Here is a 25094-nt window from a genome sequence, read left to right on the forward strand (position 1 = left end):
TGTTGCCAAATAAACAAAGCACACTTTTAACACAAGACTCTTTATAAAAAGATGTTTTTAACATATTCATTTGAGTAGGTACTTTTTTTATTTGTATACTCATTAGGTTATATAATAATATTGCATATTTGTAAAAATTTACGAGCAGGGTCGGATATCTGCGAGTTGACCATGCGTAAAATTAGGATTGGATTGTTCACAACCTACAAGTAAAGTAGGGTAAAATTTTAGTAACAAATTCAACCTTAATATTACCACCCCTAGTGATAACCCAAGATGTAAGAGTACACTATTTGGGGCTAGACTCTTGTTCGCATGTAAACCTAAGGCAATGGACCTTTCTCCTTTATATTTTTTACTCCTTCATGTGAACCAAATTTCGCTACACGAGGTTCTTCTTGCTGAGTTATAACTGGAGAATCTCTACCACCCATTGCCACCTTGGCCAGAGTTACGAGCCAGATCCCAGCCTAAATATCAGATGGTGGTCCAATTTTGAGCCTTTGGGAGATAGTCTCATACACTTCTAATTGGAGCCTAGTAGAATTGAGGAGCCGAGACAACTCCCAACGACCACACGCGAGTGATGACAGAGCCCCTTCTGCGATTAAATGGAGCTGCAAGACACAATGTTGTGGAGCATAGAGTCTTTTCCCCTCTCTTTGTTAGGATTTTTTCGAGGGATAGAATCGTACTATCATGGCTATCCCAAGATCCAGTTTAGGGGCTTCTTCATGGGGCTGGGATCGGGGTGTCCTAAATCATCTATTCCATGTATCATATGTACTTCAGTGTAAGAGTAGTGATTGTATTCATACTTCATAGTGTAGTGCTATCTTGAATTATTGTGATCTAAGTCTTTGTAGCATTGTATATAATATAATTTTTTTAATAGATTATGATTGTGTTTTATCTTCATATGTCATCAATTATTCTTCTTATTTGCCTTCGAATGCATGACGATAATCTTCTTGACTCTGTAACCATTTTACATTAATGTGATAGGATCACATTACATATAACCTATTGATGGTTGACTTATTAATTTAGTTAATAAACTCTAAGAGACTTTTTATGCTATTGATAGTTGACTTGATAGTTGACTTATTGGAACAATTTTATATCTTTTTCACTAACAAAACTTAGGAGACAAGGATAATAACCCTACGAATCACTTCTAAGCCAAGACTTTTTTATTCTATTGATTTAGATTTCTTCAATCACTTTTCGTTTACCTATTTTGGTCATTATTCCTTTAATCTCAATTCTCATTCTCACAAACAAAACCTCAAAGTTCATTGTGAATCTTGTTGTGTATTTTTTGGAATACAACTCGAGTTTAAACTCTTTTTCATTTTAAGAGGTTTAATGAACTTTTTTCAATTTAAATTTGATTTACGGTGCATTTGGCATATTGAAAAGGCTTTGTATTAAAGGATATCTAAGACCCCTTCGAGGACCATTTATCTTTTGAAGGCTTCTAGGAGATGTTGCATGTCAATAGTTCCATCGTAAACATCCATATCAGTAGGGTTACAAAACCTATTTGGGATCTCCATATCAGCACTAGTGAAAATTCATGTCTCTACCTCTTTTTCTTGACTAAGAAGCTCCATCGGTTATCTACTAGGAATTTGAGTAATTTTTGTAGTGACTAGGGCTTTTTCAATGTGGTTTGCTATACTCTTGGTAGATGGTTTCTTTCATAGAGGTGTTCTCCCATGATTAAAGACTCTCGTCATTGCCTTCTAAGATGATTAGGTGACAGTAGTTTTGGTGTAAAGGTTGGTTAATTATCATGTCATCACATATTTTTAATGAGAGAGGTTAGTTCTCTAAAATCATTAAGTGAAAGTCCCAATAGATAATGCCACTTATAAGATGCCAGATTTTTAAAAATTAAATAATAAATTATTTATGATTTATTATATTTAATTAAAATTATATTTTAAGAGATTTTATATAAAAATTAATTTTTTATTTATAATTTAAAGTTTAAGTAATTGAATAATATAAGAATTTTATATGTTTTAAGTTGAATAATTAAATTTTTAACTTTATCTTATAATCTTAAAGGAAATTGATTTTTATTATCTCTAATTCTTGAGTTAAAGTAATTATTTGAAAAAAATTTGTAAACTTATAAATAAATAGTATTTTCTTTTAAAGATAATTTTATTGAAAGAAAAAAAATTCTCAATTAAAAATTTATACCCTAATTATATTATTAGTTGTCCCAAAAAAAACCCTAATTTATTAAATATCCCCAAAAATCTCCAACCCTAATATTTTCTTCTCTTCAGCCGCCATACCTCCCTCCTTTCTTCCAAAGAATACACATACACACACCCAACAACAGAGAGAGAGAGAACCAGAGCCGTGGGAGAAGGGAGAAATGGAGGAAGACCGTGTTGGCGCCGTGAGTCTTGCCACCGCGGTCGACGCCGCTGCAGTGAGGAGGCGCTGCCATGGGCTGCGTAGCCATTGCCGTCGAGCTACAGAGAGAGTGCTTGCGAGAAAGAGCTCTCGCCGTTCAATGCAAAGCCGTCGCCGCCATTCGTTGAAGTTACCGTCTAACTGTTGTAGAAAAGACAGAGGATCTGCGCGAGGGAGGAAGGCCGAGAGGGAGACGACGTGATCATGGAGCTCGTCCCTGCCATTGACTGTGTCGCCGTCCGTGGAGCTGCAAGGGATTTATAGTTGTTGTTGCTGGGCCGTCGCTGAACCGCTGCCACAGTTGGGTCTGCAGTGGTGGTGGAGGTCGCTAGAGGAAGAGAGAGCTAGTGGAGAAAGAGAGCAAGTGAGATATGAGGAAAGAGAGAGATCTCGTGGGAGAGAACGCAAAGAGGAAGAACTGGAATTGCCGCTGTGCTTTGCCTTCGCTGTCGCTGCCGCTGCTGTTGGAAGCTGCGCCGCTGGTAACTACCGCTAGCTGTCTTCTTGGTAAGCGTTCGTTTCCGAAACCCCTTGAAATTAATGTTTTGTAATAATCCGTTAGGGATTTTGAGATATTGGCAACTTAGGGTCGAGTTTCGGTCATTGCATGTTGTGATTGAAGCTGCCGCTGCTGCGGGTCAGAAGGAAAAAGAGATTTTTGACGCGTTTCATAGCTTTTGGATTTCGACAATCGAGATAGGGCGATTTCCTAAACTTAATTTATTATCAAGAATTGTTTTAAGTTGATATTAATTTGAAAAATATATTTTTATGATTTCGTAAGTTTTATGAATTAAACCGAGTTTTCTTGAATAAATGTAAATGCTAGTTTGAATGGTTTATTGATTGATTGAAGATGTTTAGTTAGGTTTTGTATTTGGTTTAAAGTTATTATGATGATGATTGAATTGTGATTGTTTCTGAATATTGAGTGGGAAAGTTAGTTTGATTAAATACTTTGTAAAATAATTTTCTTGGTTCGGGATTAATTTGATATTAAAAATGAATCGGCATTTAAAATGATTTGGGATATTTGGAATGGGTTTTGTTGGTTTATTGAGAAAAGAGTATGTTTTGATCTTTATGGAGAAAAGATTTATGTTTTAAGTTCGAACTATTAATAAAAAGGATTATGCCTTGGATTTGATTTATTAAGAAAAGAAGCATGTTTTGAGTTTGATTTAACAACTACATTTTAAGGAATTATGATTCAAGGAGTTTAATAATTTTAAAGAACAAGATTGGTTGTCATGTCATCCTTCCTAAAGTCTCGAGACTCTGCCGTGAGGTTTAATTAATAAATGATTCTTTTAGTCTTTTGAAAGAGGTTTAAATCTGAAATAGTTTTGAAGTTGGTTTGAAAAATCTTGGTTAAGTAGGAACTGAGTTTTGTATGAAAGAACTTGTTTTAAGTAAAGCGGTTTTGGAGGTTTGGAAAAGGTTATAAGGAGTAATGATTTATTATTTAATTTTTAAAAATTCGGCGTCTTACACCAATGTTACGAAAGAGCTAACCTGGATTCTAAGTTGGGTTAACTTGAAGGTAGGGAGGATAGTGAATTCGTAATCGATAATGATTCGATGAACTGATGGTTGGAGTACCTGTAAGGAATTTTGACAATCAAGTCACTATTAAGTTCGGGTATCATGCTCTTTATTTATCGTATTTAAAGGAGAATATGAGAGAGGAATCTTGCATAAATAAACTTATGATCATATCCTTATTAGGTTGATGTATCTGTCAAAAAACAATTTTTAGGTTCAAGGCTTCTTTAGGTCCAATCAAATACTAGATCTAATGAAAATTAATAAAATTTACACATTTATAATATGGTTGGGCTACACATCCAAGAAAATTTTCATCCAAGTTCAACCAAGTAGACCCAATACCAAAAAAATCCAATCTCATTAAATGAAACGTGTATTACACACGCAGAAACCTGAAAACATTACCAATTTAGTCACGCATTGAATGTGAAACAAAGTTCCTTTTTGACACTCGAAATTGCTACTGGAGAATTTCAAATCTCTCTCAAAATCTCTCAAACTACATTCGTCTCTTCAAAAACTGCTCTACTGAAGAATCATGTGAAGCTTTCGAAAGGAAGAAGAAAAGACAAACAAAAATAAGAACAGAAACTCCATAAGGTATGAGAAAACTATTGTTATTATGTTCATTTAATTTCTCACAAATCTCGCATTTCTCCTAGTTCTATTTAAGGTATAGTTGATTAAGTTGGTTCGTCTAGTAGATCGACATATTCTGATTCTATTTTTTTTTTCGTAACTAGGGTATACGAATGGAAATGTGTTGTTATTTTATTCATTCTGATATACAATTCGGCTAATCACTTACTTTAATTGAGTTCATTTGCATGCAGACATTTTTTTCTTGCCAATTGAAAGTTTATCACGTTTTATTCAAACATGAGTAGAATTCGGTTCATTAGAGTTGGTGATTTACATTCACTTGATTGTTAAGTGTTCACTTGAGTTTATTTGCATGCAGAAATGATTTGAAATGTGATTTTTTTGCTGATTGAAGGTTTATCAACTTTTATTCAAACATGAATAGAATTTGGTTCATTGGGGATTTGAGTTACATTCACTTGATTGTTAAGTATTCACTTGAGTTCATTTGCAATCAGAAATGATTTGAAATGTGATTTTCTTGCTGATTGAATGTTTATCACCTTTTATTCAAATATGAATAGAATTAAGTTCATTGGGGATTTGAGTTATGTTCACCAGATTCAAGTATGCATGCTTGTGTTTGTCGGTGTATTGACTAAATATTTTTGTCCTTACAGCAATAATGAAAAAGATGATGGTCACAAAAAAGGAGAAGCCATACTATAACGTAAGCGTATACACATTAAATAAACTCTATTTTTGTATTATAAATATATTATAACATATTATTTCAAAACCTTGCAGAAAAATCACGATCTGAGATGCCAAACAAAAGCAATAGCAAGGGTGTTCAAAGAAATGAGTCAGGAAAATAAAAATATTGTGGAAGAAATGAGATTCGGTGGACTGGCACATGTGCCAGAAATGAATGTCTCTCACAAGCTCTTGAGAGAATTGATTCGTTGCTATGATGACTATCATGGATACTTTGACATTCTCTATGGTAGAATATACATAACACCTGCCAAGATAAGAGATGCGCTGGTTATAAATTACGGCGGTAATATACTTTCCACCTTGTGCTTATTTCGGCTCATTCATTGCTTTATTTTAGATTCATTTGAATATAGAAAATGAAACTGAGCCTTTTTAACTGATTTGTCTATATTAAAATATTGTAGGGGATGGTTTTTCTGAAAAAGTTGAGTACAACAAACTGACTGAGGAACAAAAGGGGACAATTGACAACTTTAAAGGTGCTACTTTGGCATCTTTGACAAAATTTGTGCTTGACATGAGTATTGAAGAGGAAGAGAACCGACAGAAATTCAAAAGGACTGTTTTCATTGTAACACCCTAATTACTTTAAACCTTACCTCTAGCCGTAAAGCAAAGGTTAATCAAAGGTTACGACAATTCTAAGGCTTATACATATTTATATATAGAAGGAAATAATATATTCTAGAAGCCCGATGAAGGATTAAGCTCAAAGACAGAATTTCAAAAGCGCGAAACGTTCACACGAAGCTAACATATAAGATACAAGGTATAGGTGCAAAAGAATAGAACATATATAAATATAAGAGTATAATAATCATAGGAAACTAGCCGCAGCTTGCGGAGTTTAAGCCGACTAGTTACAACAAAAAATACAGAGTTTTGGAGTTAAAACAGCTTATACAACTTATCTCTCAAGTAAGCCTCTAAGGCTATAAAGTCTAAAACAAAAAGGGTGAGAGAAAGTACTACAACCAAATAAAACAGAAATAGACCAGGAAGAAACCATACTCTGCTCTGCCACCATATCTGCAATTTCACCGAGGTGAATTACAACCTGCATATGAAAAACAACAATGAAGTATGGAATGAGAATCGGAGGTTCTCAGCATGGTAATAGTGTCCAAAATGTAAGATGTAAGACTCCGGGACGCCGAAGGCTCCTAGAACTTCACATCTAATACGGATATTCAAGCTTAGAATAAATTAAATAAATAAGGAATTTAAACCAGAAACCGGGTTATCTAAAGTTAGGAGAATTCTAACTAATACTAATCACACCGCTGTATCCCACAGCCTTCACCAACCTAACCTCTGTGCGATCCTATCACCACCGCCTGCCTACCTCCTCAGCACCAGACAATCACAAATAATACAAGCAAGTAAAACACAAGTAATATACATGTACAGCAAGTAAAACACCTAGCAAATAAGCATATTATTCATTTAGGCAAGTGATGAAATTAGACAAAGCAAACAAAACACGTAGTAGATGCACATGATGAATGCCTGTCCTATTGGCTCATGATATCACTTGTCGATCTACGAATGCCAACCCGACACATCCTTTCGGATGTCGCCTTTCTACCACGTCCGAGGATATAGCGCTTGGCACGCTTTTGCTCCGAGGATATAGTGCCTGGCACACTATCATTCCAAGGATATAGTGTCTGGCACACTTGCATGCTCATTCCGATAATATAGTGCCTGACACACTCTTGCGGCAGAGAAGAAAAATAACAACAACATCTATTTCATCATAAATCATTCTAAGGGTATAGTGCCTGGCACACTATCATTCCAAGGATATAGTGCCTGGCACACTATCCACATCCAACAAGTCCATCGACCTCAAATCATCACCAGTCATCACCATTTCTCATCTCAAATTACTTTCAATTATCAATTCTCAACATTCCAAGGATATAGTGTATGGCACACTTTCCTTCAATATCCATCAAGCTCATAATAACCTTCATCGGTTCTTAATTCCACTCTGAACTCATTAGTTCATCAGTTTCTCAATTTCTTGTCAGTAATCACCAAGTTCACTACTCTTCCTTCTCCCTCAACCAAACTCATCCTCAATACACCAGAAACCTAAACCTCCGTTATCTAACATTTCAAGGTAATACCCAAATTGAATCTCCTAGGACCTTTGCCATGTTTTGATACCCGAAATAAGCCAAAGAGTCTCAAATAGGTGTTACAAAAGCTTACAAGCTTGTTAGGAAGGTGAAACAATTAAAAACAATAGTTTAGTTGAAAAACAGGGCATGTGCGTACGCACAGGGGTGTGCGAGCGCACACCCAGGAAAGTTTTCAAATGTGTGCGTACGCATAGACGTGTGCGTACGCACAGGTTGTAAAATTTTCAACTCTATTCATCTGCACAAGGCATGCGAACGCCGTCAACAGAGTGCACCTTCCAACGTGTGAGTGCGCACAACTTGCAAAACTTTGTTTGTTGTGTGTGCACACAGATCGTGGTAGCGCTCTCAATAGCAAGCCTTCCCCTGTGTGTGCATGCGTACAAGGCTGTGCGTGCGTACAGGTTCAGAAACTCACAGGGGTGTGCATGCGCACAAGGTTGTGCATGCACACACAAACCAGAAATAACAAATTCTGCAGCATACACAGAATTCAGATTTTGACACCAAACTTTGAATGATCATAACTTCCTCTACAAAATTTATTTCCTACGAACTTTATATCCATTTAAAGATTTTTCCATGAACTTTAATTTAAGGCAAATTTCAACACACTTTGAAAACTGAGGCTCAAATTATGATCCATCAAAGTTCACCAAAGATCTGTTTTTACTAAAAGTCTAAAAACCTCAATTTTACAAAAACTCCCAATTTAAAACCAAACTAATCATAACCCAGACAATACCAAAACAACATAAAAGTCCATACCATACTCTCCCAACTCAACCATCTATAATAGCCCAATTAAACCATTCAACACCATCGAAACCCTTAATAATCAACATCCAAGACCATTATAAACATTCATAATCATCATCAACCAACAACAACATCAACAACCACTACAAATCCTCATCAATTTCAATAGTCATCACCAAACAATATCTAACATTACCCAAATTCATCAAAATGTTTATTCCTCACATTATTCTCATAAAACTCACATCCTTCACCCATTTGTCATCAACATTAATATCATACTCTTCCTCAATTAATCTCAACATTAGCAATCATTATCAACATTCACTTTCCCACAATCCTCATAAACAATAATAAATCACAACATTCACCATTAATCTTCATAGTCATTAATTACCAACAATCAACATCAAAATTCATTTATTCCACATTCCAAAACTCTGTATCATCATCCCCACCATACAACGTATCTTCAAACATCAAAATCACATACAATTAAACATACACCCAAACATCCAATCCTATCTTAAGGTCAACTAGTCTAAGGTTCACGAAACATTACATATTACATAAAGGAAACCGAAACCATACCTTGGCCAATTCCCAATATGCACAAAACACCTCTTTGAGTCCAAACAAGCTTCCAAAAACCCAAGCCAACTCCAACAAGCACCAAAGCTCAAACTAACATCATATAACATACAAACATCAAGCCTAGGATTCACAAAAACAACTAAACACAAGAGTTTAGTGAAACCTTACCTTACCCAATGAGACTAGGGATAAAATCTAACAATTATTCGCTCCTAGAAATCACCTAAACAAGCAAAATCACAAAATCTACTCAAAAACCAAACCCCAAAAATGCAGAAAGTTAGGGCAGGAAACTAGAGCGTGAGTTTTAAGTTCTTACCAGATTTTCTTAGATATAAACAAAGAGCTCAAGGGCTTCGCGTCGCTGCAAACGGCTCGTCAATCGGAGTTCCGTAGCTCAAGTTATGGCTAGAACAAAGAGAAGGTGAATAGTGCCATCTCTCTTCTCCTCTCTTCACCATCTCAACGCCCCCTCTCATGTTTCTAGGGTTGAAATAAGCTGAAAGCTCATTAAACATGTATATATATATTGGGCCTTGGGTTCGGTTTGGGTCCGGTCCAACTCGTTAGCGTTCTTAGTCCGTTTGTCCCACTTTGGGCCAAAACCTTTAAGATCAACGCCCAATTTTCGATTCTAAATTATTTTTATCCTTTCAAAATAATAAATCAACTTTCAAAATCTTATTTTCCAAAATATGTGGTACTAGACAGACTAGAGCCGGTACTGCCAGCTTAAGCGCCAGTACACATTTTTACAAAAAATTTTCGAAAAAGATACATTTTCCAACTTAGAAAAAATTCATTGAAATCAAATTTCACCTTTAAATTTTCAAATTAAAACTTTTAAATTTTGAATCTACTTTGAACACTTAAAAATTATTATTTTTACTAAAGTGATTAAGCCGGTTCTTACAGTCATCATTGTCCAAAAGTGCTTCTTACTGCCAATGACAGTAAGCACGGCCTCCCCGATACATAACTCGCTTGCCCTTCATGTGGATAACCTCCAACGATGGGATTGGACATATCATGTGCTAAGCTTTCTAAAAAGGGGATCGAAGCCCATAGAAAAGGAAAGAAACTTTCCGTTGATGACTGCGTCTTCGTTTTAATGATAATATATTTTCATGAATCGAAGTTTTCTCGACTGGAAGCAGATGATACTCCCGGGCCACCATGGGTGGCCTACTGGACATGGAAGAATCTGCTAAACCTGATTGCCATGGAAACAACTGACTCAATGGTAAATTAAATAAAAATTTCCCTTGAAAATTTGGTTCAGATGCTTCTAAAATACTCTGCTAACTAAATAAGTTTCTGTTTTAGAGACTTGTGTACAGAGCAAAATTAAGTAGGAGAAAGACTGAAGAAAAGAAGGTGGAAAAGAAAACAATTTTTCTAAAGGGGGAAAAGAAGGAAAAGAAGAAGAAAGAAAAAAAAAAGAAAATTGTTGTTTTGGATTCGTCTTCGAAAGATGACAATTATTCTGAATCTGAGTATACTTCTCACCATCGCTTATTGAAAACTATCTTGTTATTTTAACAAAACTTTTTGTATGTGTTGTAGAGAAGAAGAAGAAATTGAGAAAACGCCGTGAAAGAAAAGAAAACAACCATAAAGGGTGGCGAAAAAACAAAAGCAAAATAAGGAAGCTTGTTCCGATGGATTTGGAAAGCAAAACTAAATCTGAAAAGCAGTAAGTTTGGGAAATGATTATTTTTGCTTCATTGCTATGTTTGTTTAATATTCATTTGTTTTAGTTTTGCTTGTATTTGCTGAAAATTGTTCATGTGTGCTTGAAAAGGAGTAAGTTTCTGAAATGATTATTTTTGGTTCATTGCTATGTTTGTTTGATATTCATTGATACTTATTGTATGAATTTTCAGAAGTGAACAAGTAGAGGACATGACTGCTGAAAAAAGGAAACAAATGTTGGAGCTGAAAAAAGAAAAAAGAACAAAGAGAAAAAATGATGGAGCTCAAAAAACAAATGTTGCTCCGGATGACTGTCACTCAAAAGATGCGCGAAATGATTTATTGCAGACATAAAATTCAGTTTCTTATATAAAGTTCTTTTCTTTGTTTGCTAACTTTTCCTAAAACCTCATGTAATTCCTCTAAATTTATTGGATAATATTTATTTTTTTACTTAGACTGCTGATTGTAAATTTGGGCAGCGAACCTCTGTTACAAACTCAGACGAGCTCGACACCGCCTGTAAATACACCGACCAATACTAGGTAAATTCGGTTAATTTCTAGGTTTAGTTGTGGTTCATTGGAATCCAAAAATGATTTTTAATGTGTTTTTAATCTTCTGCTTTTAATCTTGGTTGATGATTTTAATTTGGTATCTTTTTTATTAGCAAAAATACCCCTGAAACCCTGGTGAGAGTTTTTAGAAGAAAGAAACTGCATCAAAAAAAAAAAAGGAAAAATAGAGTTTAGAAACTCTAACTATGTAAGTTGAAATATTTACGTTGGTCTTTTAGATTTAGGTATTAATTTTTATTTAATTAATCACACAAAATTTGTGTTTAATTGTTAGTAGTACTACACCTGATCCTCAACTACAAATCATTGCTGTTGGAGAAGAAACTCATTCTCAATCTCTGGATATATGAGTTTTTCAATGTGCAGCTTTTAGTTTCTCAGTTTCTATTCTATTCATTCAACTATATCCCTTCAGAGAGTCAAATAGAAGAAGCTTCTGTTAATGAGTAAGTTGCACTTAAAATTTTTTTTATTAGTTTTAATGGTATAGGATAATAATTTTAGGTCATTATTGAACTCTTTTTTGTTTAATGCAACAGCCCTCCGGAACCACAACAGCAACCGTGTGAAGAAGCTCTGACAAGGCAATCGGAAGAAAAAGTACACCTTGATGTGTAAGTTTTACTGCTTGTTCAAATCTGGGTAATTTTGGTTCATTATAGAGTTTATTTGAGGTTCATTTGAATCCAGAAATCAATTCCGTCTGTTCTTCTTGATGATTGAGCTTTTTTGACTGCTAGTTCAAATATGAAGTAAATTTGTCGGTTCATTATTGGACTCTTTTCTGTTTGTTATAGCTACCCCTTGGAACCCGAAAACCAGGCCGGCTAAGAATCTTCCGCAAGGCAGTCGAAGCAAGAACCTCCGCTGAATGTGTAAGTTTTAATTAATATCCTTTTTATTAGCTTTGATGTTATATCATAATACCTTTTCATTATTACTTAAAACTTTCCTTTGTAGTCTTGTACTGCTACTAGTCCTTGGCAATGGGAAGATGATGCACCTTCCTTCAGCCTTGGGATAAGTCCCCTGATAAACCCCAATTTTGTAGTTTATCCTGTATTGAATTTATGGGATTTATCAACTTATCTCACATTTATTCAATGAAATAGCATGTTTTGTGAAATTTTCCTAATTTGTGCTTAAGAGTTAAAAACATGCTATTTGAGCCTTTAATTTGCTAAATTTAATTCACTTTGATTCTACTGGATGCCTTGATATGTTTGTTGAGTAATTTCAGGCTTATAAGACAAGGATTGGATGGAAGAAGTGAAGAGAAAAGCATGCAAAGTGGAGAATTCATGAAAAAATGAGCATTTGGAGGATTTATGGCCACGCGCATGCGTTATTCACGCGTATGCGTGAGAGGGAACTTCGCTAGGTGACGCGTGCGCGTCATCCACACATACGCGTGATGATGAGCGGATAATTTATACGCTTTTTGGCATTATTTTTACATAGTTTCTAGTATGATTTAGTTAGTTTTTAGTATATTTTTATTAGTTTTTAAGCAAAATTCACATTTCTGGACTTTACTATGAGTTTGTGTGTTTTTCTGTGATTTCAGGTATTTTCTGGCTAAAATTGAGGGACCTGAGCAAAAATCTGATTCAGAGAATGACAAAGGACTGCTGATGCTGTTGGATTCTGACCTCCCTTCACTCGAAAATGGAATTTTTGGAGCCACAAGAGTCCAAATGGCGCGCTCTCATTCGCGTTGGAAAGTAGACATCCAGGGCTTTCCAGCAATATATAATAGTCCATACTTTGCCCGAGTTTAGACGACGCAAATTGGCGTTTAACGCCAGCTTTCTGCCCTATTCTGGTGTTAAACGCCAGAAACAAGTTGCAAAGCAGAGTCAAACGCCAGAAACAAGTTACAAACTGGCGTTTAACTCCAAGGAAGACCTCTATACGTGAAAGCTTCAATGTTCAGTGGTGCGCGAAATTGTGAACAATACTTTTCACAACTCTCATAATCCCCGGTCATGAACCCCAAAAACTTGGTGTTCAATACCATGGCATTAACACAACTTCGCTCAACTAACCAGCAAGTGCACTGGGTCGTCCAAGTAATAAACCTTACGCGAGTAAGGGTCGATCCCACGGAGATTGTTAGTATGAAGCAAGCTATGGTCATCTTGTAAATCTTAGTCAGGCAAACTCAAATGGATATGGTGATGAACGCATAAAAACATAAAGATAAAGATAGAGGTACTTATGTAATTCATTGGTAGGAACTTCAGATAAGCGCATGAAGATGCCTTCCCTTCCGTCTCTCTGCTTTCCTACTGTCTTCATCCAATCCTTCTTACTCCTTTCCATGGCAAGCTTATGCAAGGGTTTCACCGTTGTCAGTGGCTACCTCCTATCCTCTCAGTGAAAATGTTCCTATGCTCTGTCACAGCATGGCTAATCATCTGTCGGTTCTCGGTCAGGCCGGAATAGAATCCAGTGATTCTTTTGCGTCTGTCACTAACGCCCCGCCTGCTAGGAGTTTGAAGCACGTCACAGTCATTCAATCATTGAATCCTACTCAGAATACCACAGACAAGGTTAGACCTTCCGGATTCTCTTGAATGCCGCCATCAGTTCTAGCCTATACCACGAAGACTCTGATCTCACGGAATGGTTGGCTCGGTTGTCAGGCGAGCACTCGGTTGTCAGGCGATCAACCATGCATCGTGCAATCAGGAATCCAAGAGATATTCACCCAATCGAAGGTAGAACGGAGGTGGTTGTCAGTCACACGTTCATAGGTGAGAATGATGATGAGTGTCACGGATCATCACATTCATCAAGTTGAAGAACAAGTGATATCTTAGAACAAGAACAAGCGGAATTTAATGGAAGAACAATAGTAATTGCATTAATACTCGAGGTACAGCAGAGCTCCACACCTTAATCTATGGTGTGTAGAAACTCCACCGTTGAAAATACATAAGAACAAGGTCTAGGCATGGCCATGAGACCAGCCTCCCAATGATCTAAGATAGCATAACAATGAAGATAGCTACCCCTCGATGTCTCAATACAATAGTAAAAGGTCCTACTTATAGAAAACTAGTAGCCTAAGGTTTACAGAAATGAGTAAATGACATAAAAATCCACTTCCGGGCCCACTTGGTGTGTGCTTGGGCTGAGCAATGAAGCATTTTCGTGCAGAGACTTCTCTTGGAGTTAAACGCCAGCTTTTATGCCAGTTTAGGCGTTTAACTCCCATTTTGGTGCCAGTTCCAGCGTTTAACGCTGGGATTTCTGAGGGTGACTTTGAACGCCGGTTTGGGCCATCAAATCTTGGGCAAAGTATGGACTATCATATATTGCTGGAAAGCCCAGGATGTCTACTTTCCAACGCCGTTAAGACCGTGCCAATTGGGCTTCTGTAGCTCCAGAAAATCCGCTTCGAGTGCAGGGAGGTCAGAATCCAACAGCATCTGCAGTCCTTTTCAGTCTCTGAATCAGATTTTTGCTCAGGTCCCTCAATTTCAGCCAGAAAATACCTGAAATCACAGAAAAACACACAAACTCATAGTAAAGTCCAGAAAAGTGAATTTTAACTAAAAACTAATAAAAATATACTAAAAACTAACTAGATCATACTAAAAACATACTAAAAACAATGCCAAAAAGCGTACAAATTATCCGCTCATCACAACACCAAACTTAAATTGTTGCTTGTCCTCAAGCAACTGAAAATCAAATAAGATAAAAAGAAGAGAATATGCAATGAATTCCAAAAACATCTATGAAGATCAGTATTAATTAGATGAGCGGGGCTTTTAGCTTTTTGCCTCTGAATAGTTTTGGCATCTCACTCTATCCTTTGAAATTCAGAATGATTGGCTTCTTTAGGAACTTAGAATCCAGATAGTGTTATTGATTCTCCTAGTAGAGTATGATGATTCTTGAACAAAGCTACTTATTGAGTCTTGGCTGTGGCCCAAAGCACTCTGTCTTCCAGTATTACCACCGGATACATACATGCCACAGACACATAATTGGGTGAACCTTTTCAGATTGTGACTCAGCTTTGCTAGAGTCCCCAATTAGAGGTGTCCAGGGTTCTTAAGCACACTCTTTTTGCCTTGGATCACAACTTTATTTCTTTTTCTTTCTTTTTCTCCCCTTTTCTCTATTTTTTTTCGATTTTTTTTTTCATTGCTTTTTCTTGCTTCAAGAATCATTTTTATGATTTTTCAGATCCTCAGTAACATGTCTCCTTTTTCATCATTCTTTCAAGAGCCAACATTCATGAACCGCAAATTCAAGATACATATGCACTGTTTAAGCATACATTCAGAAGACAAAAGTAATGCCACCACATCAAAATAATTAAACTGTTATAAAATTCAAAATTCATGCAATTCTTTTTCTTTTTCAATTAAGCACGTTTTTATTTAAGAGAGGTGATGGATTCATAGGACATTCATAACTTTAAGGCATAGACACTAAGACACTAATGATCACAAGACACAAACATAGATAAACATAAGCATGAAATTCGAAAAACAGAAGAATAAAGAACAAGGAAATCAAGGAACGGGTCCACCTTAGTGATGGCGGCTCTTTCTTCCTCTTGAAGACCCTATGGAGTGCTTGAGCTCCTCAATGTCTCTTCCTTGTCTTTGTTGCTCCTCTCTCATGATTCTTTGATCTTCTCTAATTTCATGGAGGATGATGGAGTGTTCTTGATGCTCCACCCTTAGTTGTCCCATGTTGGAACTCAATTCTCCTAGGGAGGTATTTAGTTGCTCCCAATAGTTTTGTGGAGGAAAGTGCATCCCTTGAGGTATCTCAGGGATCTCATGATGAGTGGGGTCTCTTGTGTGCTCCATCCTCTTCTTATTGATGGGCTTGTCCTCATCAATAGGGATGTCTCCCTCTATGTCAACTCCAACTGAATAACAGAGGTGACAAATGAGATGAGGGAAGGCTAACCTTGCCAAGGTAGAGGACTTGTCCGCCACCTTATAGAGCTCTTGAGCTATAACCTCATGAACTTCTATTCCTTCTCCAATCATGATGCTATGAATCATGATAGCCCAGTCTATGGTAACTTCGGACCGGTTGCTAGTGGGAATGATTGAGCGTTGGATAAACTCCAACCATCCTCTAGCCACGGGTTTGAGGTCATGCCTTCTCAATTGAACCGGCTTCCCTCTTGAATCTCTCTTCCATTGGGCGCCCTCTTCACATATGATTGTGAGGACTTGGTCCAACCTTTGATCAAAGTTGACCCTTCTAGTGTAAGGGTGTTCATCTCCTTGCATCATGGGCAAATTGAATGCCAACCTTACACTTTTCGGACTAAAATCCAAGTATTTCCCCCGAACCATAGTAAGATAATTCTTTGGATCCGGGTTCACACTTTGATCATGGTTCTTGGTGATCCATGCATTGGCATAGAACACTTGAACCATCAAGATTCCGACTTGTTGAATGGGGTTGGTAAGAACTTCCCAACCTCTTCTTCGGATCTCATGTTGGATCTCCGGATATTCACCCTTTTTGAGTGAAAAAGGGACCTCGGGGATCACCTTCTTCAAGGCCACAACTTCATAGAAGTGGTCTTGATGCACCCTTGAGATGAATCTCTCCATCTCCCATGACTCGGAGGTGGAAGCTTTTGCCTTCCCTTTCCTCTTTCTAGAGGTTTCTCCGGCCTTGGATGCCATAAATGGTTACGGAAAAACAAAAAGCAATGCTTTTACCACACCAAACTTAAAATGTTTGCTCATCCTCGAGCAAAAGAAGGAAGAAGAGAGGAGAAGAAGAAGAAATGAGGAGAAAGGGAATGGCTTTGTGTTTGGCCAAAGGGGGGAGAAATGGTGTTTAGGTTGTGTGGAAAGGAAGGAGTGAAGGAGGGTTTATATAGGAGAGGGGGAAGGGTAGGGTTCGGTCATTGGAGGGTGGGTTTGGGTGGGAAAGTGGTTTGAATTTGAATGGTGAGGTAGGTGAGGTTTTATGAAGGATGGATGTGAGTGGTGAAGAGAAAGATGGGATTTGATAAGTGAAGGGTTTTTTTGGGGAAGAGGTGTTGAGGTGATTGGTGAATGGGTGAAGAAGAGAGAGAGTGGTGGGGTAGGTGGGGATCCTGTGGGGTCCACAGATCCTGAGGTGTCAAGGAAAAGTCATCCCTGCACCAAATGGCAAGCAAAATCTCGTTTTGTGCCAATTCTGGCGTTAAACGCCGGGCTGGTGCCCATTTCTGGCGTTTAACGCCAGCTTCTTGCCCTTTTCTGGCGTTTAACGCCAGTCTGGTGCCCTTTTCTGGCGTTAAACGCCCAGAATGGTGCCAGACTGGGCGTTAAACGCCCAACAGCTAGCCTCACTGGCGTTTAAACGCCAGTAGGTGCGTCCTTCAGGGTGTGCTGTTTTTCTTCCTGTTTTTCATTCTGTTTTTGCTTTTTTCATTGATTTTGTGACTTCTTATGATCATCAACCTACAAAAAATATAAAATAACAAAAGAAAATAGTTAATTATAAAACATTGGGTTGCCTCCCAACAAGCGCTTCTTTAATGTCATTAGCTTGACAGAGGACTCTTATGGAGCCTCAGAAATGCTCAGAGCTATGTTGGAACCTCCCAACACCAAACTTAGAGTTTGAATGTGGGGGTTCAACACCAAACTTAGAGTTTGGTTGTGGCCTCCCAACACCAAACTTAGAGTTTGACTGTGGGGGCTCTGTTTGGCTCTGTTTGGCTCTGTTTTGAGAGAAGCTCTTCATGCTTCCTCTCCATGATGACAGAGGGATATCCTTGGGCCTTAAACACCAAGGATTCTTCATTCACTTGAATGATCAACTCTCCTCTATCAACATCAATCACATCCCTTGCTGTGGCTAGGAAGGGTCTGCCAAGGATGATGGATTCATCCATGCACTTCCCAGTCTCTAGGACTATGAAATCAGTAGGGATGTAATGGTCTTCAACTTTAACCAGAACATCCTCTACAAGTCCATGGGCTTGTTTTCTTGAGTTGTCTGCCATCTCTAGTGAGATTTTTACAGCTTGTACCTCAGAGATCCCTAACTTCTCCATTACAGAGAGAGGCATGAGGTTTACACTTGACCCTAAGTCACACAAGGCCTTCTTGAAGGTCATGGTGCGTATGGTACAAGGTATTGAAAACTTCCCAGGATCCTGTCTCTTTTGAGGCAGTTTCTGCCTAGACAAGTCATCCAGTTCCTTGGTGAGCAAAGGGGATTCATCCTCCCAAGTCTCATTTCCAAATAACTTGTCATTTAGCTTCATGATTGCTCCAAGGTATTTAGCAACTTGCTCTTCAGTGACATACTCATCCTCTTCAGAGGAAGAATACTCATCAGAGCTCATGAATGGCAGAAGTAAGTCCAATGGAATCTCTATGGTCTCAGTTTGAGCCTCAGATTCCCATGGTTCCTCATTGGGGAACTCATTGGAGGCCAGTGGACGCCCAGTGAGGCCTTCCTCAGTGGCGTTCACTGCCTCGCCTTCCTCCCAAAATTCGGCCATGTTGATGGCCTTGCACTCTCCTTTTGGATTTTCTTCTGTATTGCTTGGGAGAGTACTAGGAGGGAGTTCAGTAATTTTCTTGCTCAGCTGACCCACTTGTGCCTCCAAATTTCTAATGGAGGATCTTGTTTCAGTCATGAAACTTTGAGTGGTTTTGATCAGATCAGAGACCATGGTTGCTAAGTCAGAGGTATTCTGCTTAGAACTCTCTGTCTGTTGCTGAGAAGATGATGGAAAAGGCTTGCTATTGCTAAACCTGTTTCTTCCACCATTATTGTTGTTGAAACCTTGTTGAGGTCTCTGTTGATCCTTCCATGAGAAATTTGGATCATTTATCCATGAAGGATTATAGGTGTTTCCATAGGGTTCTCCCATGTAATTCACCTCTTCCATTGAAGGGTTCTCAGGATCATAGGCTTCTTCCTCAGATGAAGCCTCCTTAGTACTGCTTGGTGCATTTTGCATTCCAGACAGACTTTGAGAAATCATATTGACTTGTTGAGTCAATATTTTATTCTGAGCCAATATGGCATTCAGAGTGTCAATCTCAAGAATTCCTTTCTTCTGACTAGTCCCATTGTTCACAGGATTTCTTTCAGAAGTGTACATGAATTGGTTATTTGCAACCATTTCAATCAGTTCTTGAGCTTCAGTAGGCGTCTTCTTCAGATGAAGAGATCCTCCTGCAGAGCTATCCAAAGACATCTTGGATAGTTCAGAGAGACCATCATAGAAAATACCTATGATGCTCCATTCAGAAAGCATATCAGAAGGACACTTTCTGATTAATTGTTTGTATCTTTCCCAAGCTTCATAGAGGGATTCTCCTTCCTTCTGTCTGAAGGTTTGGACTTCCACTCTAAGCTTACTCAATTTTTGAGGTGGAAAGAACTTTGCCAAGAAGGCATTGACTAGCTTTTCCCAAGAGTCCAGGCTTTCTTTAGGTTGAGAGTCCAACCATGTTCTAGCTCTGTCTCTTACAGCAAAAGGGAATAGCATAAGTTTGTAGACCTCAGGGTCAACCCCATTAGTCTTGACAGTGTCACAGATTTGCAAGAACTCAGCTAAGAACTGATGAGGATCTTCCAATGGAAGTCCATGGAACTTGCAATTCTGTTGCATTAGAGAAACTAATTGAGGCTTAAGCTCAAAGTTGTTTGCTCCAATGGCAGGGATAGAGATGCTTCTCCCATAGAAATCGGGAGTAGGTGCAGTAAAGTCACCCAGCACCTTCCTTGCATTGTTGGCATTGTTGTTTTCGGCTGCCATGTGTTCTTCTTCTTTGAAGAATTCGGTCAGGTCCTCTAAAGAGAGTTGTGCTTTGGCTTCTCTTAGCTTTCTCTTCAAGGTCCTTTCAGGTTCAGGATCAGCCTCAACAAGAATGCCTTTGTCTTTGCTACTGCTCATATGAAAGAGAAGAGAACAAGAAAATGTGGAATCCTCTATGTCACAATATAGAGATTCCTTGAAGTGTCAGAGGAAAAGAAGAGTAGAAGACAGAAGTAGAAAATTCGAACTTATCAAAGAAGATGGAGTTCGAATTTTGCATTAAGGGATAGTGTTAGTCCATAAATAGAAGGATGTGAGAAGGAGGGAAGTAATTTTCGAAAATTAAGTAAGAAATTTTGAAAACATTTTGAAAAACACTAATTAATTTTCGAAAACCAAGAGTGGGAAAGAGATCAAGTGATTTTTGAAAAAGATTTTAAAATTAGAAATAAAAAAGATTTGATTGAAAACTATTTTGAAAAAGATGTGGTTAAGAAAATATGATTAGTTTTAAAAAGATGTGATTGAGAAGATATGATTTGAAAAACATTTTAAAAAGATTTGATTTTGAAAATTAATGACTTGGCTAACAAGAAAAGATATGATTCAAACATTAAACCTTCCTCAACAGAAAAGGCAACATACTTGAAGTGTTGAATCAAATCATTAATTGATAGTAAGTATCTTTGAAAATGGAAAGAAATTGATTTTGAAAACACATGATTGAAAAGATATGATTTGAAAAAGATTTGATTTTGAAAAACTTTGAAAACCTGAAAAAAATTGCATTGAAAAACAGAATCTTCCCTCTTGTGCCATCCTGGCGTTAAACGCCCAAAACTATACCCTTTTGGGCGTTAAACGCCCAACCAGGTACCCTGGCTGGCGTTTAAACGCCAGTCTGTCCTTCTTCACTGGGCGTTTTGAACGCCCAGCTTTTCTGTGTAATTCCTCTGCTGTATGTTCTGAATCTTTAATTTCTCTGTAGTATTGACTTGAGAAGACACAAATTAAAAATATTTTTGGATTTTTAATAGTGAGGAATAATCAAAATGCAACTAAAATCAAATAATAATGCATGCAAGACACCAAACTTAGCAATTTGTATACTACTGACACTAATGAGAATGCATATGAGACACATAAACACTCAAGTCAAGAGGAATTAAAGATCAGAGTGATGAAATCATCAAGAACATCTTGAAGATCACTAAGACACATGAATGAATGCAAGAAAAACAGAAACATGCAATTGACACCAAACTTAAAATGAGACTTTAGACTCAAACAAGAAATATTTTTGGATCTTTTCGAAAATTAAGTGGAAAAAGAAAATAAAGGTATCAAAATTCTTAATGAGAATTCCAGGAATCATGCAATGTTAGTCTAAAGCTTCAGTCTAAAGAAATTAGACATGGCTAGCCAAGCTTCAGCAGAACATTGCATTCAAGAGCTAAATTGATGAAGATCAATCAGCTTTGGTGATGATAAGAACATCACCTTGAAACACTAGAATTCATTCTTAAGAACTCTGAAGAAAAATACCTAATCTAAGCAACAAGATGAACCGTCAGTTGTCCATACTCGAACAATCCCCGGCAACGGCGCCAAAAACTTGGTGCGCGAAATTGTGAACAATACTTTTCACAACTCTCATAATCCCCGGTCATGAACCCCAAAAACTTGGTGTTCAATACCATGGCATTAACACAACTTCGCACAACTAACCAGCAAGTGCACTGGGTCGTCCAAGTAATAATACGCGAGTAAGGGTCGATCCCACGGAGATTGTTAGTATGAAGCAAGCTATGGTCATCTTGTAAATCTTAGTCAGGCAAACTCAAATGGATATGGTGATGAACGCATAAAAACATAAAGATAAAGATAGAGGTACTTATGTAATTCATTGGTAGGAACTTCAGATAAGCGCATGAAGATGCCTTCCCTTCCGTCTCTCTGCTTTCCTACTGTCTTCATCCAATCCTTCTTACTCCTTTCCATGGCAAGCTTATGCAAGGGTTTCACCGTTGTCAGTGGCTACCTCCCATCCTCTCAGTGAAAATGTTCCTATGCTCTGTCACAGCATGGCTAATCATCTGTCGGTTCTCGGTCAGGCCGGAATAGAATCCAGTGATTCTTTTGCGTCTGTCACTAACGCCCCGCCTGCTAGGAGTTTGAAGCACGTCACAGTCATTCAATCATTGAATCCTACTCAGAATACCACAGACAAGGTTAGACCTTCCGGATTCTCTTGAATGCCGCCATCAGTTCTAGCCTATACCACGAAGACTCTGATCTCACGGAATGGTTGGCTCGGTTGTCAGGCGAGCACTCGGTTGTCAGGCGATCAACCATGCATCGTGCAATCAGGAATCCAAGAGATATTCACCCAATCGAAGGTAGAACGGAGGTGGTTGTCAGTCACACGTTCATAGGTGAGAATGATGATGAGTGTCACGGATCATCACATTCATCAAGTTGAAGAACAAGTGATATCTTAGAACAAGAACAAGCGGAATTTAATGGAAGAACAATAGTAATTACATTAATACTCGAGGTACAGCAGAGCTCCACACCTTAATCTATGGTGTGTAGAAACTCCACCGTTGAAAATACATAAGAACAAGGTCTAGGCATGGCCATGAGGCCAGCCTCCCAATGATCTAAGATAGCATAACAATGAAGATAGCTACCCCTCGATGTCTCAATACAATAGTAAAAGGTCCTACTTATAGAAAACTAGTAGCCTAAGGTTTACAGAAATGAGTAAATGACATAAAAATCCACTTCCGGGCCCACTTGGTGTGTGCTTGGGCTGAGCAATGAAGCATTTTCGTGCAGAGACTTCTCTTGGAGTTAAACGCCAGCTTTTATGCCAGTTTGGGCATTTAACTCCCATTTTGGTGCCAGTTCCAGCGTTTAACGCTGGGATTTCTGAGGGTGACTTTGAACGCCGGTTTGGGCCATCAAATCTTGGGCAATGTATGGACTATCATATATTGCTAGAAAGCCCAGGATGTCTACTTTCCAACACCATTAAGAGCGCGCCAATTGGGCTTCTGTAGCTCCAGAAAATCCGCTTCGAGTGCAGGGAGGTCAGAATCCAACAGCATCTGCAGTCCTTTTCAGTCTCTGAATCAGATTTTTGCTCAGGTCCCTCAATTTCAGCCAGAAAATACCTGAAATCACAGAAAAACACACAAACTCATAGTAAAGTCCAGAAAAGGGAATTTTAACTAAAAACTAATAAAAATATACTAAAAACTAACTAGATCATACTAAAAACATACTAAAAACAATGCCAAAAAGCGTACAAATTATCCGCTCATCACTCAGCCAAAGCACACACCAAGTGGCCCAGAAGTGGATTTCTGCATCATTTACTTGTTTCTGTAACCTTAGTAACTAGTTTAGTATAAATAGAACCTTTTACTAGTGTATTATCTATCTTTGGATTATCTTTTGATCCTTTGATCACGTTTTGGAGGCTGGCCATTCGCCCATGCCTGGACCTTCATCACTTATGTATTTTCAACGGTAGAGTTTCTACACACCATAGATTAAGGTGTGGAGCTCTGCTGTTCCTCGAGTATTAATGCAAAGTACTATTGTTTTTCTATTCAATTCATGCTTATTCTTATTCTAAGATATTCATTCGCAGTTCAACCTGATGAATGTGATGATCCGTGACACTCATCACCATTCTCACTTATGAACACGTGCCTGACAAACACTTCTGTTCTACCTGCGAAAGCTAGAGTATGTATCTCTTGGATTCCTGGTCCACGACGCATGGTTGCCTCTCCTGACAATAGAGCCTTCCATTTCGTGAGATCAGAGTCTTCGTGGTATAAGCTAGAATCCATTGGAAGCATTCTTGAGATCCAGAAAGTCTAAACCTTGTCTGTGGTATTCCGAGTAGGATCTGGGATGGGATGACTGTGTCAAGCTTCAAACTCTTGACTGTAGGGCGTGGTGACAGACGCAAAAGGATAGTAAATCCTATTCCTACACGATCGAGAACCAACAGCTGATTAGCCATGCGGGAAACCGTAGAGGACCTTTTTCATTGAGAGGACGGGAAGTAGCCATTGACAACGGTGACACCCAACATACAGCTTGCCATGGAAAGGAGTATGAAGGATTGGATGAAGGCAGTAGGAAAGCAAAGATTCAGAAGGAACAACGCACCTCCATACACTTATCTGAAATTTCCACCAATGATTTACGTAAGTATCTCTATCTTTATTTATTAAAACTCCATAACCATTTGAATCCGCCTGATTGAGATTTACAAGGTGACCATAGCTTGCTTGAAGCCGACAATCTCCGTGGAATCGACCCTTACTCACGTAAGGTTTATTACTTGGACGACCCAGTGCACTTGCTGGTTAGTTGTGCGAAGTTGTGAAAAAGAGTGATATTACAATTGTGCGTACGAAGTTGTTGGCGCCATTGAGATCACAATTCCGTGCACCAAGTTTTTGGCGCCGTTGCCAGGGATTGTTCAAGTTTGGACAACTGACGGTTCATCTTGTTGCTCAGATTAGGTAATTTTCTTTTCAAAAAGTTTTCAAAAATCTTTCAAAAATTTTTTCTTTGTTTTCGTTTTTCTAAAAATAAATTTCAAAAAATCCAAAAAAAAAAAATAATAAAATCATAAAAAACAAAAATATTTTGTGTTTCTTGTTTGAGTCTAGTGTCAATTTTTAAGTTTGGTGTCTTGCATGTTTTCTTTTCTTGAAAATTTTTCAAAAATAAGTTCTTGATGTTCATCATGATCTTCAAAGTGTTCTTGGTGTTCATCTTGACGTTCATAGTGTTCTTGCATGCATCATGTGTTTTGATCTAAAATTTTTATGTCTTGAGTCATTTAGTTATTTTTCTCTCTCCTCATTAAAATTAAAAAATAAAAAATATATCTTTTCCTTATTTCTCGTATAAATTTCGAAATCTTTGGGTTGACTTAGTCAAAATTTTTTTAAAATAAATTGTTTCTTATTAGTCAAGTCAAGATTTCAATTTCAAAAATCCTATCTTTTCAAAATCTTTTTCAAAATCAAATCTTTTTCATTTTTCTCTTTAATATTTTCGAAAATTTTAAAATTTATTTTCCAAATCTTTTTCTTAATTTTATAATTTTCAAAAACTTTGCTAACAATTAATGTGATTGATTCAAAAATTTGAAGTTTGTTACTTTCTTGT

The 25094-nt window shown here is 37.7% G+C and overlaps 1 protein-coding gene and 1 non-coding gene across 2 annotated transcripts; both read left to right on the forward strand.

Annotated features, from left to right (window-relative positions):
• Positions 1–2287: 2287 nt before the first annotated feature.
• On the forward strand, positions 2288–5985 carry LOC112703149 (uncharacterized). Its single transcript, XM_025754478.3, has 4 exons — positions 2288–2943; positions 5247–5296; positions 5374–5629; positions 5751–5985. The coding sequence occupies exons 1-4, from the start codon at positions 2808–2810 to the stop codon at positions 5927–5929; spliced, it is 621 nt and encodes a 206-aa protein (XP_025610263.1). The 5' UTR covers positions 2288–2807; the 3' UTR covers positions 5930–5985.
• Positions 5986–19379: 13394 nt separating this feature from the next.
• Positions 19380–19487, forward strand: LOC112704486 (small nucleolar RNA R71). The gene has a single exon (XR_003155110.1). It is a non-coding gene; the product is annotated as a small nucleolar RNA R71 (small nucleolar RNA).
• Positions 19488–25094: the final 5607 nt, after the last annotated feature.

This window comes from Arachis hypogaea, chromosome 7, assembly GCF_003086295.3.
Source record: "Arachis hypogaea cultivar Tifrunner chromosome 7, arahy.Tifrunner.gnm2.J5K5, whole genome shotgun sequence".
Classification (NCBI taxonomy): domain Eukaryota; kingdom Viridiplantae; phylum Streptophyta; class Magnoliopsida; order Fabales; family Fabaceae; genus Arachis; species Arachis hypogaea.